Here is a 14,594-nt window from a genome sequence, read left to right as displayed (position 1 = left end):
TTCCCCTCTCTCTCCATGTACACATACTGCATGTATACACATCCATCTGTATAAAATACTCTGTGGAGGGGCTGTTTACTATCATGCCATGTATGTCTACTTATCTTTTCTTATCATGGTCATGGGCTCTGCCTGAATCATCTCTCCTGTGCTCCAGAATGATGCCCAGTTAGTTCAGGGAAGGACAATGTCCTGAACTATTTCAAGGGTGCCCTTCTAAAGCGATGGTTCCTCGCCATTTGGGTTATCACAGATCTCTTTGAAATTCTGATGGCTCTCCTGAGAAAAGGGGACATTGCTCTGGGTGCACTCACACACTGTACACACACAATCTGTCAAACAGCTTCTAGGGGCTCAGGAGCCTCTGATTTCCAACCCTGACGTCCCCGGGGCAGGGCTACTCAGACTGCGGTCCCCCAAGGACTAGGGTGGGACCACATACGATTTGCTGTTCTCATCTACAAGTCAGGTAACAGACGCTGAGATGAAATGTTCCAAAACTTGCACAGCAGTTTCAATTGTCAGACATTCAAGCTTGTTGTTATTGGCCTTGTCTCAGTGAATGGACTGGAAATTTCAAAACTGCAGATATTTTAATATACACTTGAATCCCCTGGGGAGCTGATCCAGGAGGTCTGGAGTGGAGCCTGAGACTTAGCGTTTCTCACACGTCCATAGGTGATGCTGATGCTCTGGCCCATGGACCACACTTCTACCAGCAAGGCCCCGGAGCATCATGGACCCACCCTGGGGTAGGATGCAAAGGTAGATGGACTTTCAACACCATTAAGGGAAACAAGGACACCACTATGGCTAGACCAAATGGGCTTTGGTCCTTTTATGCCCTTTAAAGAAACAAGTAGATTTTGTAGATGCTCCTGAATGTGTAACTGTAAGCAGATAGGGTAGAGGTCCCTGGAGAAAGAGAAACAGGCATGACTTTGATTGACAGAAGAGAAGCTATTTTGTGGGCATTTTTTGATCTAAGCCTGGCCACAAGGCTTGCCCTGAAACAGGTCTCAGTAATAATGATCTTAAGGGAACAAAAGAATACACTGTAATCAAGCAAGAGAAATAACAATAGCAACAGATAATAAATTAGTTGTAAAGGCTCAGTTTTGTTTCAGTGGTAAAGATTAGCCTGAAGCACCTTCTTGAGCTATTTTGTGGAGTTTAAACTCCCCTCAGGAGCTCAAACACCAGATCAACTGGACCCTAAGGGATGACGCTGTTGATCTTTTCTGACTTCAGTCCACTAAAGCTTGGACTTAGTCCAACCCCGCCCCAATTCTATGCTGAATTCTCCTCTGCTCAAGCCCCTTCATGAATATGCATATACCCTTAGCTTAAAACTTCCCCAATTTTGCTGTTGGGGACGCATGGCTTTGAGAAAGTTCTCTGGTGTTCTCCTTACTTGCTCCAATAAATCCTTCCTTCTGATCTTTGGCGTGGCTATCTTTCAGCACCCACCAAACGGTGATGCCAGCTTTCAGGTAACATAACTGGATTATTTTGGTATTCTCAGTTCCCTTTCACCCAAAGTGTAAAACTGGAAGAAAAGGAGCCCCAGAAATGGAAGGGGGTGCAAAGAAAGCCAAAACATGTAAACCATATTTTTCGCCCATGGGAGTTCTGAGCAGAGATCAATTGATGAGGGAAGGAAAGCCTGGCTTTGTACATAGCTGGGGCAGCTGGAGCACCCCGCCTTCCCTCTCCCCTCCTCCCCGCCTCCACCCCCACCCCAGCACTAGGCCAGCCTGACCTCCGGGACAGGAAGGTGAGGCCAGACCTGGAAGAAAGTGCTGGGTCACTCTAGCTTTGAATTTCACACCTAAGCCCATTCATAAGCAGAAAAGGGGAGGGGCCAGGTGGAGAAAGAAAGCTTTGCAAAAGAAAGGAAGAAAGAGGCCCAAAGCCGGCCCCAAACAACCTTATGCCCGGAAATGCTCTGTAGTTCCCACGGGAGCCAAAAGTGGTTTAACAAATGAAAAGGTCTTCCCAGCACCAGGAAGGCAGCCTGCTGGGGCCTTCTCCTTTCTGATCTCCCAGACACTTGGCAAAAAGGCCCGCGCAGCAGGGTGCTGCCCCTGCCGGCCCAGGGAGGGTCTGCAAGTGTTGGCTAAGAAACCAGGCCTTTTCCCAGCATCCCTGACACCAGGAGCAGGATCAGTCAAACGGTTTTCTTGCAGCCCAAATCTATATGCTTTAGGAATCATGTGCTCTCAAGGCCCAGACCCCAGTGTTACGTGGATTATAAGGGAATCCTAAGCTAACAGATGACCCTTCTGGCTCCCACTTCAGCAGCTGGGACCACCCACAAACAGTGGCAGCTAAAGGGCAAATGGCACCCAGGCTGCCCTGGGGCCCTTCTCCACAGCCAGGAGAGGAGGAGGCTCTGCTTCCTTCCCAGCTGCAAGCCCCCAACCTGCAACACCTGCCCGGAGCCGCTCCCTACAAGCCCTGCAGACCAGGCCAGCTCCAGGCACTCCCACCCTGTCCACCTGAGCCGGTCCTGGAGAGCTCCGTTCCCAACAGGCTGGTTAAAGTCAATGTGAAGCCTTGTTGGGCAGGTGTTGGGGAGAGGAAACCCCTGTCTCGCCTCTGTCCAGGATGAAACTCTGGAGGTGGTGAGGGGACAGTACTGACAGGTGTCCTGTCTTGCACTGAGGGCTGAGCTGCTGGCTCAGGTTCCCACAAAACAGGAAAGCCCAGCCTTCCGTGCCCCCAAGAAAGACCCTCTAGGACACCCACCTACGATGAGTCCAACCTCGCAGGTGGGCTCCTCATAAGCGCAGGTCATCATGGTGCCCACCGTGTCGTTGACCACAGCCACTACGTCTAGGTCGAATTCCTTTGGAAAGAAAGGGACACAGGTTTAGCTTTACGGGAGGGACAGTGCTGCCCGGCTGGGATTCTGCAGGTTCACTCTGCTGCATTGCCGTCAGAAAGCCATGGGGCATCATCTGAAAGTTTCCCACCCTGTGAAAGATAATGAAATGCTCCTTCACTGAACATTGACTATCAATGATGTATTTGAAGCTGGAGATTTGAAGAAAGGAAGTATTCTACCCATTTCACAGACGGCACTGAGTATTGGAGAGGCTGCCCAGAGGGCACTGCAGAATGGAGAAAAGACAAGGGACGATGACCAAACAGCTCTTTCTCTTGGGAGTTTAAAGCGTTGGTAGAACACTAACATTAAGGGCTGTAAAATGGGTGAAAAGAGGTTACCAGGTTTCCTTTCAGTGACCACTAGCTGTTGTCCACTTGCTCTTCAGGTGCAAGTGGCCCCTCTTTCATACCCATTCATTCTCGCCTTCCTGTGTATTTGTCTGTTCTCCTGAACTGGAGCAACTGGAACTGATTTTTTTTTTAAACTTCTTACTGATTCACTCATTAATTAATGAGCAAGTCAAAATCAGAGTTTTTCATTTGATGTTTTGTCAGTGTTCTCCAGCTAAAGACCACCAGAAACGCACACACAGAGGAACAAAGCTTGGCTTACTGACTGGCTGGTTGTTTCACAGGCAAACAAATCCCATGGGGCATCTCAGAAAGTGTTAGAAAGCACAACTGTAGGATTTGAGCCTGTGCTGATGGTTTCAGGGAAGGTTCAAAGAAGTGGGGCTTTGCTCTGGACTGGATGATGTCAGGAAGCAGGGCGATCTCTCAGGGAGCGCAGAGTTCTGCCCTGACTGTGGAGCTCTCTCCTCTGATTCCATCTCCGTGGCAGAGGAGCTGTGTTGACGCTGGACTCCATGGCACTACGTGTTCACCAGAACACCAAGGCCGGCCGACAGTACCGGGGGCTGCTTTTCCCTCTCTCGTTCTGGAAGAGTCTTGATTTTACCTTCCTTAAACTATCCTTTAATAACACAAAACTCCCCCTCCCTTTTATTGCGAGCAGTTGGGGATACGTTATTACCCTTGTCACAAGTGTCTCTATTGTCTGAGTTCTTTATGGCAAGCAATACAATTTTTATAACCCGAAAAAAACGGTAAAGATTTTTTAAAGTATCCTTTTAATAGTTACCTCTCTCCTTTTGACCGCATCCCTCAGTAAGGTGGCTACATCGTGTCCCACACAGTCAGTTGCCTTAAAACCTTTCGTCCAGGTGATCAAGATTCCCTGAAATAGGAAGGGCAGTAGGACAGTCCAGTGTAATTAATCCTTCCAGGCAGAATACAAATTTCCACCCCTTTCTTCCTGAGTAAACATCAGCTAAGAATTTATAGTGAGGGGGGAGGGTACAGCTCAGTGGTTGAGCATGTGCTTAGCATGTGCAAGGTCCTAGGTTCAATCCCCAGTACCTCAAATAAAAAAAAAAAGAAAAGAAAAAGAATAAAAGAATTTATAGTGAGATGATGCTGGAACATCTGACATCTGAGGCAAAAACCAATAAAACACGAATAGTCCGCTGAGGGCCTGCCCACCTCACTGTCCTCACAACAGTCTGGTTTACAATCCCCACTTCACAGATGGAGACACTGAGGCACAGAAGATTAATGGTGCCGCCCCTGGTATAACCATCTAGTTCTCCTGAAGAATAGTTTGCCAGCAATACAAACGGAGAAATGCACATTTTAGTAACACTGTGACTCCCTGAAGTAAACTTCAGGTTTGACTGGACTGTAGTTGTACACGTGCTGGGTGTGTACTATGATGACAGTAATGGTAGTATACGTGAACTGCTTTTAAAAATCACTAGACCTTTAAGAACTACAAAAAAGTTTATGTGGATCCACCTGCTGAGATCTAAAAGGGCTTAAGAGGGAAAAAGCCCCATGTCAGCACCGTGACTGGATTAACTGGCTTCCAGAGGCAGGTGACCCAACCCAGCCTCCCTTGTGGTGCCAATCATATGCCTTAAACCCATGTGTGATGTGATGCCAATTCCAGGGCCATACCTCTCCCTGTGAAACACAGAGGCACCCTTGGCTCTTCTAGCACAACAGGCTTGGTCTTGCCCGAACGACTGCACAGTCGGTTCCCTCTGCGTGGAACATCCCCCATGCCCACTGGCAGCACCCAGTGTGGTGCTGGAGCTGCTGGTGTCAGGGCTGAGATCCTCCACAGGACGGGGCTCCCTGAGAGCAGGAAATGGATTCCCTGCTCTCAGCCCTCAGCAGGTGCTCCAGCCCTGACCATCCAGTTTCTACCAATTTATTGAAGAGACATTTATTAAGCATCTCCTCTGACCACACGCTGTTCATTCTAGGGCCTGTGGGGAACACAGGTCTTTGCTCAAGGAGCATACAACATCTCAGAAAAGAAAGATACTAAAGATGGCTGGAAACTGTGTTAAAAGCTATGATCAGACAACATTACAAGGAACAGGGAACAGTGAGAGGGTGAAATGCTTTTTGCCGGGAGGACCAGAAGGCTTCCCAGATGAGGTGAATGCCTTAGATGACAAGAGAAGGTAGAGACTTAAGATGTACTGGAGGGTGTGCCATAAAGCTTGGGTCAACCCACTGTGACATCTACACCATTCCAGAATCGAAGGATGATACAGAGGCTGGAGGAGGCCTCAAGAGCCAGCCAACCTGGCCAAGGGACAGTCAGTGCTGCCAGATGCCAGATGCCTGGAGGAAGGAGACTCACCGCATCCAAGCTCGTCTGCTTGCAGGGAAACGAGAACGTGAAGCCCAGAGGCATTCTGGGGCCCTTGATGCCCATGTAGTCCAGGAAGTCAGAGATGCAGGAAACGATGTGATCAAACAGCTTCAGAAGAAAAGAAGGGATTACCCACGCACCCTCTGGTCTCACACTTTCAGGTGCACGTCCAAGTACACACGCACACACACAGCTTGACACGTGCAGAGCAAGTCCCCCTCTCCAGGATCTTCACAGCCCTTAAGCATCCTAAGCCCAGCATGGCTAAATGTACCTGAAGCTTCCAGGCCACAGGGATACAACTGCACAGCGGCACCTGTCATATGCAGCTTCACTGATGCCACTGGCCCCGTGTGCAATGCACACACGCCACGGTGGTGTAAAAGCAAAACCGTCTCACCTCTTCCCCAGTGCCCTGCATGATTTCAGTGGGAATGGCGTAGATCTTGTTGTGCATTTCCACCGTTCTCTTTTTCCCACTACGAATTTTCACCAGCAGGACACGGAAATTCGTTCCTCCAAGATCCAGGGCCAAGAAGTCACCATGCTCTGTTGTGGTCAAGGACATAAAGTCAAGAAGAACTAGTTACTTCTTGGGAGCCAGTAACCCCAAGACTTCAGACTTCCCAGGGAGGAAGTCCCATCTCAAATATAGGGGAGAAGCTGACACATATTCAGCACACAGCTCAGGCTCAGAGAGGGGTGAGCACTAACTCACTGACCACCACAGCCTTTGCACCACACTAGAAGGACAAAAGGCCCCATGGATGAACCGTTCGTCACAATAAACGAATAAACTTTACCAGGTTACTGAAAAGCTTGGCAACAATGACCTGATGTTAGGGAATCTCATAAAAATTAATCACGAGAGGGGGAGGGTATAGCTCAGTGGTAAGAGTGTGTGCTTAGCATGCACAAGATCCTGGGTTCAATCACCAGTACCTCCATTAAAAAAAAAATTAAATAAATAAACTTAATTATCTCCCCCCACCAAAAATAAAATAAAAAAGATTAAAAAAATTAATCATATGTGTCAATATGCAGAGCGTTTGTGAAAATGGCCACAATCATTCCCCTCCCCATACACATGCGTCTTTGCGAAGGGACTTTGCAGTTCTTCCCACCAAAAGAGGACCTCAATTTTCCCCTCCCCTTGGATCTGGCCTGGCCTTATAACTTGCTTTGGCCAAGAGAGTGTGGCAGAAGCAGAGCTAAGCCATCCCAGCCTAGGCCTCCGAGAGGCTCTGAAGTCTCCCTCTCCCTTGTGGACCCTGCTGGTACCACGTGAGCAAGCCTGGCAGCCCACTGGAGGACAAGACACATGGCCAGGCACTTCTGCATGCCAGCTGACAGAGAGACCACGGCTGGACATGTGAGGGTGCCCCCCATGCCAACTGACCCACCAGCAACTACAGACACATGAATAAGCCCAGCAAAGACCAGCTGAGACTGGCCCGGGTGAACAACAATAAATTGCTGGCCCACAGGCCTATGAGCTATAACAAATGGTTGTTGTTTCAAGCCACTAAGTTTAAGGGTGGTTTATAATGTAATAACTGACTTCCATGTAGGACACACTCATATCACAAACATTCATCAATGTCCCTACTGTGCTAAGCTCCAACAGGACCAGCAGGGTCAGCAGTAAGGGATTGGATGCCAAGCTCCAATCTGCCTGGGTGTGAAAATCCCAGCCTCTGTGCCTCCACAGCCCCTGCCAGGACCTAGGAAGGGGGCACTGGTTTACTGTGTTTATCAGAAAACCTAAAACAATCTGAGGGCCTCGAGATTTGCCCAGCTCTGTTCTTTTAAGAACACTTTCTAATTCTGAGCAGGGCTGTGGTTTTAGAGATGACACCTGCCTGGGAGGCCAGACCACGGGAAGTCAACTGCCCTGAGTCACACACGTGCAAGTCAGTGGGAAAAATGGAAGAGAGGTTTGAGTGCGTTTCTAGCTCTTGCCAAAATCATGCAACCCCAGTGTAAACGCAACCACTGGAGAAGCCAGCCTCCCTGCAGCCCCACCGTGACTTGGTCACTGGCACGAGAAGCAAGAGGGGCATGTTAGTACCCAACAGAGGTCCTCACCAGTCCCGTCTGGAGTGCTCCGGACAAAGGAGGGCAGCATCTTGACTACAGCCTTGTCATGCGTCTGCTTCCTCAGCCCCAATTCCATCTCGGCCCGCATCCTCTTTTTCACCTCCAGCAGCATGTCCTTGGTAAGATGGAAGTGGGCCAAGGTCTCCTGGATCTGCCGGTGCTGCTCAGCCAGGCGGTAGGCCACTGCGGTCACCATAGCGGCCCCCTTGCCGCTGCCACTCTCCGAGAGGAGGAAACGCACGTCGCAGTCGGGCACCAAGCGCCTCAGAGTCTTGTGGAAACGCCGAGAATACCTGGCGGGGGGCGGGGGGGAGGGCACAACAGCCAGACTGAGCCAGACTGTCGGGACCTTTGGAACCCTTTCTTCTCCCACACATTAATCCCATTTTCTACACTTGCTCTTCTTACTCAAGACACACACATCCACTGTAGAAAAGTTAGCCAATGCAGACAACTGCAAAGAGAAAACAGAAATCGCCCACAGCCACACGCAGAGAGAGGCTTCTCATTATCATATGAGTATCGAATACATAAAATTCAGGGTCCAAAAACTTCTGTCTTCTACCATGATAAGGAGATAATACAGCACATCGGTCAAGAAAGAGCCCAGTGTTTGGAAGTCAGACAGAGCAGGAGACAAGGGTGAGCTCCCCCACTTCCATACTAGGTGACCTCAGAGTTAGTGAGGATGACAGCATCCGGTTGACGGTGATGTGGTAGGAACTTGATCAGTTCATTAAATAGTTAGATTAATAGCTGGCGGTAAGGAAGGACCTCTCTTATTTTTGTTTGTTTTTTTTTTTTTTAATTTTCACTTGGCCCTTTCCCCCAGCCCCCAAGAGTCTGGATATGTTTTAGTGGTTAGAAGAGGATTTTAAGACAGGACTCAGTGAGACAAAATTTTTTCCAAGTTTGTGGTCTGTTGTAAGTATAGAAGGCTGCCTGCCAAAGGAAACAGGGAAAATGGAACCCCAACATGTTAACAGTGGTCAACTCCAGGGGGTGGGATTAAAAATGACTTCTATTTTTTTTGTAACTTTTTGAACCATCTGACGTTTCTATACCAAAAATGTTACTTCTAAAATAATGAGCATTTAGTCAAAGTTATTTTTTTAATGTAATGTTGTAGATAAAGAGTTCTAGAGATGGCTGGTGGTGATGGCAGCACAACAGTGTGAATGTACTTAAATCTGAACTGTACAATCAAAAAATGGTTAAGATGCTAAATTTTACATTATGTGTATTTTCCCACTTGTAGAAAAAAAATTTTAATGTAAGTCCCTAAACTTCCTTGCCCAAAAATTAGCCAAGAAACTAAGGTGGCTTTCATTATCAAGAATTTTACAAATACTATAAGAATACAAAGAAACAAAATTTGACCGCTAACTAGCTAAAACCCCTCCCCTCAGCAACACAGAACTATTTCAGTTTAAGTCAATCTTCATTTAACTGACACTAGAATTGGGTATGAAGATACAGTATGCACAAAGCCACTTCACATGCACGTTACCATATACAGTGGGAGAAATATCTGAGTTCCTGCACAAAAAATCAGGTCACAGGTGGTTATTATTAAAACTCGGTACATAAAGACTTAGAATTCACCTTTAGCCTTTTTTAAAGGTATAAGCCATGCTCTTAAGTGGCCACAGAAGGCTTTTCCAACCAAGGCATCCAACAGACAAAAAGGCAGCATCTATGCGGACTACTTACAACTTACATCTTTCTCTGGCCCTCAGATAGAAAGTGTCAACAAGTTGCCCATTTAAAAAAAAAAAGAAAGTAGTATCTGAGTGTTTGGAGGACTTTAGAAACTCACAGGAGCTTCTACAGCAGGAACGTGAGCACTGCACCTATGACCCAAGCACTAGACAGGATGAAGGCCCCTGATGAAATGCAGACAAGAAGAGAATATAAGATACAGACACATTCCACCCAGTGCTCCTGGCAGCTATGGAAATCTCAGGCAAGACTTATGAACAAGGAGAGATGACAGTGCAGTGCAGAAGCAACACCAACGAGAATCAGCTGAGGGCCAGATACTTCCCGACTGGGCAACTCTTTCTGCCCAGAACTAGGCATTGTCTTGTCTGCCAAAAACCTTCACTGGGTGCAAAAGTCTGACCTCTGGAGAAGGTCCTTAGCCCAGATGGGTACTGAGTGCCAATTATAGCAAAGGGCAGACTCACTGTGGGTGCGTCTTGTAAAGAGACCCGTCGACACCAACCGTGGTCCGCAGCCTGGGGGTGCCCTTGTTATCTCGGAGGCGGTTCAGGATGGCGCCCAGCGTCGCAGCCACCAGGTTGGCAGAGCGAAACGAGACAATGGTGCACACGTGCTGCACTGCGATACAGTCATCATCAGATGGCTCCACTCCCAGGCGCGTCAGGATTTCTTTGGCATTGTGGAGGCCTTCCTTATTCCTGCGAGGTTAGAGGCCAATACTTGTGAGTTATGGACCACAGCAGGCAGTGCAAAGCCCTGAAGTTTGAAGGTCCTGGAAAGGTGAACTCCATTCACCAGGTGTGTGGCATGGGATTAAGGCAGTCAAATGCCTGAGAAGAGCGTGAGGAGAGGTCTCCTCCATAAGGAGTCCCAGGCAGCAGGAGGAAAAACTGCACTAGGCTGGGTTATGACATGTCAGGCACGAGGAGAGAAGAGGACAGGCCAGACCACTCAGTCTCTGAACAGATGGAGAAATAGCTGCTTCCACCCCAGGGCTCAGCAGCCGGGAGACCTGGGGGAAGTTCCTGCTCTTGGGGTCTGAGTTGACCCTGGATTTCTACACATTCCTCCTTGATGTTCTTCAGTCAAATTTTAATTTGCTGCATACATGCTTTGTATATCTTTTGTTGGATTCATTACAGGGTACTTTATAATTTTATTTTTATTACTATCATAGATGTATTTTTTAAAAGAATATATATATATTTATATCTTCTTTTTTTTTAATGTACCATATTAAGGTAAGATGTTAACAATGGGGAAACTAGGTGAGGGATATGTACTATCTTTGCAATTTTTTTGTAAATCTAAAAATACTCTAAAATAAAATAAAGATTTATTTTTAAATATATACATGTTTTAATTATTGCCAATACATAGGAATACAATTAATTTTTGTATCTTATCTCCAGACATGTTCCTAACCTCTCCTGTTATTCTAATCATTTGTCTAGATATCTTTTGGTGTTCCAGACAATTACTATCTGCAAATAATGATAATTTTATCTCCTCTTTTTTTTTTTATTCTTATGCCTTTAATTTCTTTTACTTTCTTTTTAAAAACAAACAAACAAAACATTAGCCAAGGCTCCAAGACAATGTTAAATAAAAAAGGTAATACTGTCTTACTCCTGATTTTAAAGAGAATGCTTCCAACATCTGCCCTTTTAGGATGTTTTTAATAGGCTTTTTTGAGATAGGCTTTATTCCAATATATATGCTTTCTTGAGCAAGTTCAAATGGGTTTTATTTCTTGGTAACCAAAGAGCCAACATCAAAAACAGGCGTAGAGAAAGGCAGGCATTTCCTGACTTTGTCAATGATTCTGAAGACAAGCCACGAGTCTCCTGCTCCCTCCCTTCCCAGCAGCTGACCAGGAGACTTGAGAAGAGATATGGTTGGAAACTCAGTAACGTGACTCCCTGTAGCTTTGTACCAATCGCTGCTGAAGAAGAGAGATCCTAGGACAAATGCCAGGATTCAGATGCAAAATAAGAGTAAGTCCAGATAAACCCCTTTCTACTTAAATCAGCATCTTCCCCCAGTGGCCAGAGCTATAATGCCACTGGCTCTGTCTGAATTTCCAGGACCACAGGAGAGGCAGTGGGATGACCGTCCTGTGCAGACATGGAAGGTTGTTTGTAGCACCAAGCTAGCCCTGCTTTAAGCAGGTGGCCTCACATGGCTACAAGGAGTCTCCTGAACCACGAACCAAGCCTGGAACTGCCACAGGACAGGAGTCCTTTAGACTTGGAGCCACCCAAGTACATCAAACTACCCCAAAAGCAAGTTCACCTTCTTCCCTCTCAGGGTGAAGGCATGCAAATAACAGTCGAGGCAGAAAAGTCTGGGTTTCTGATGCTGAGAAAGGTCCTTAGCTCAGATGGGTAGCAGTCAGGTTGTGGGCTGGACTCTGTCCTTCTATGTCTATCTGTCCTGTCTCATTGATTAATCAGTGTTTCTCAGACTTGTGCCAGGAAACACCTGTGGCTGTGAACAGGTGAGAGAATGTCGGAAAGGAGGCAGGGTGGGGTGTTTCAGGCAGAGAAGAATTTTGGGAAATGACCAGTTAACCAATGTGAACTGAGTTTTCTTTAATATGCTAATGAGTACTGTACAACTCTAAATGGAGGGTAAATATGCAGTTATTTCCCAATCCTACTGGCCACAGAACCCTTTCATCAGGGGACACCTAATTATCTTGAAGTCCCTAGAGTTCCCCTGAACATCGTCTGGAGAAGGTCCTGATATTCCAAGGGAGATTGCCCCAGGCCTGGGCTCAGTCGGCTCCTGTCCACCCCTAGGATCATCTACTCCCTGGACTCCAATCTTATCCTGAGTGAGTGAGTGAGTGAGTGAGTGTGTGTATGTGTGTGGTGGGGGTGGAGATTGAAGGCGAAGAGGCAGCTTTTGTAACTAAACCATCCACAAAGCATTTGCTACTAACTAGATGGCTTTTTTTTTTTTTAATCTGCACTAGATGGCTCTTTAATGAGCTGCCACCAGGGGCGTGCAGGGACAGCAGCCCAGGGTGGGTCAGCAAAGACAGCGGAGACCGACCCAGAGAGCCCTGACACTCAAACCAGGATTCAGAGGGTAATGAGGGACCCATTGTTCTTCTCTGCCCCCCCTACCCCAACCCCAAAGAAAGCCTGAGGGGATGCACCTACTTTTCGATGGCTGACACATCACTGGTGTTAAACTTCCCTCTGGTGAGCAGCTCCGGGGTGATCCGCCCTTCAAATAAGAGGCCCTCCTTGGCCATCTTGACCAGGATCAGTCGGACCAGCTCGCCCATGTACATGCCACTGACCATCTTCTCAAACCTGCAGGAGAAAAGTGCCCAGGTGCTTGTCAGGTCCTCCCTCCGTACCCACCACTGGGGCAACGCATGAAGGGTGGGGAAGACACAAAAATCGCCCCCCCCCACCACCACAAGCTCACGACAAGACCACGCACTTGTGAGATTAAACAATGAGCAGACAGCCAGGGAACAGGGGTGATCCAGACCCAACCCCTATCCTCAGGTAGGAAATGGGAGAGCACCATGGGGTGGGGGCAGGCATGGAAGGCTGCCTGGAGGCAGGGAAAACATCAGGATTTAGATCAGGATTGAAGAGAAGACCCCACACAGAAATGAGGAGAATATGATCATCTCTTATAAAACCTCATGCTGTACTTGTTAAAGGGCTTTCCTCTTCATCATTCTATCAGGGAGCTCTCTAGCCCCTGTGTGAAAGTGGCCAGGAAGTTTTCTCTCCATTTCCCAGCTCAGAAAGGGTCTTCCCCAAGGGAGCTGATGGGGTTGAAATACAGCATGAGGAACATGGGACTTCTGTGGCTGGTCACTCCCTTGGCATCCATGTTCTCCTTCCTCACTGACCTCACCCTACACTCCAGGAGAAGGTTCTGAGTAGCTTAAAGCCAATCAGCTTATCCTACTGCTCTGGCCACATTTAGCCACAGGCCAATCCCACAGATCCGCTCTCCTGCCTCCCCTGGGAGGTGTGGTGGGCAGTGTGGGCTCTGTGACTGCAGCAGCCATGTTGAGCCCAGCACTGCAGAGAAGCCACCAGGGACTGGGGCTCGAGACTGTATCTGAGCCAGATCCAGGCCCGGATCCTAGCTGACCAGAGACAGGAGGAAGCCCTGCGCAGGACAGATCAGAGGCAGCTCCACGCCCGGGCGGCCAGCCTCTCCTCTGAGGGAGCCCAGCTGGCACACCCCGAGCTGGCTGTGACACAGTAAAACAATCTGTTCATTCAGAGCCAGGCCCGGGAGCCAGGGATGCTGCTGGGACCTGAGCACGTGGCCCCCTCGCCCCAACACTGGGTGCAGAGAAACACAGTTCTCATTGTTCTGTTCAGGACAGGACCAGACAGGACCGCCCCCGCCAAGGCTGTGTCGAGGATCCCTGGCAGGAGAGCAACTTTCTGAGTCCCAGCTGCCCTGCCTGGTGGCTGCCCCAAGCACCTGTGGGAACAGCTTCTGTGCAGCCCGAGCTGGAATCTCAGAGAAGGCAGGAGCCAGACTGCGTGGGCTCAACCCTGGCTCTGCCACTACTCTGCCACCCGCTTCTCCGGGCCTCGATTTCTTTACTTGCATAATGGGGATCATGGCAGGGCCTACCTGTGAGGCTGTGGTATGGAGGACAGGGGTTGGTACAAGTGAAGTGCTGCAGTGTCCAGCTAACGATGAATGCTTGCTATGTGTTTCATACTTAACTAAACACTTTACATGTATTAATTTATTTCATCCTCATTACAACCCTATGAGACAGATACTGTCATTACCCCCATTCCACAGATGAGAAAGCTGAGGCACAGGGAGGTTATATAACTTCCCCAATGTCATAGAGCTAATAAGTGGCAAAACCACATTTTTTACCCAGTTAAATCCAGCCCCAGATTCTATGCTCTAGCCATTGTGCTGCTCTGCCTCTCTCATGGACAGTGTCATTAAATGTGACCAATTACTGTCATGCTTGCAGCCACCAGCCCCACCCTAACCCAGCCTCTGCTCTTCTACCTCCAGCTTACTCCCTCTAGGCAGCCGGCCCCCAAGTGGGGCAAGTGTGACAATAGGAAGGTTCTTCCCCAACGAGGATGAGCTAAAGTTAGCCTCCTGGTACCCCTCTACCCATTGCTTCTCA

At 48.2% G+C, this 14,594-nt stretch overlaps 1 protein-coding gene across 1 annotated transcript in view; it reads right to left on the bottom strand.

Moving 5' to 3' along the window:
- Positions 1–14,594, bottom strand: part of HK1 (hexokinase 1) — a 64,713-nt gene that overhangs the window by 8,347 nt on the left and 41,772 nt on the right. Inside the window, 7 exon segments of the mRNA XM_032491540.1 lie at positions 2,752–2,851; positions 4,034–4,129; positions 5,606–5,725; positions 6,018–6,166; positions 7,706–8,010; positions 9,907–10,140; positions 12,613–12,768. Of these exon segments, the coding sequence (XP_032347431.1) occupies positions 2,752–2,851; positions 4,034–4,129; positions 5,606–5,725; positions 6,018–6,166; positions 7,706–8,010; positions 9,907–10,140; positions 12,613–12,768 (1,160 nt within the window).

The sequence above is a fragment of the Camelus ferus genome, chromosome 11 (genome assembly GCF_009834535.1).
Source record: "Camelus ferus isolate YT-003-E chromosome 11, BCGSAC_Cfer_1.0, whole genome shotgun sequence".
NCBI lineage: Eukaryota > Metazoa > Chordata > Mammalia > Artiodactyla > Camelidae > Camelus > Camelus ferus.
Note: the sequence above shows the minus strand (reverse complement) of the source record. Positions and strands in the feature narration are given on the sequence as shown.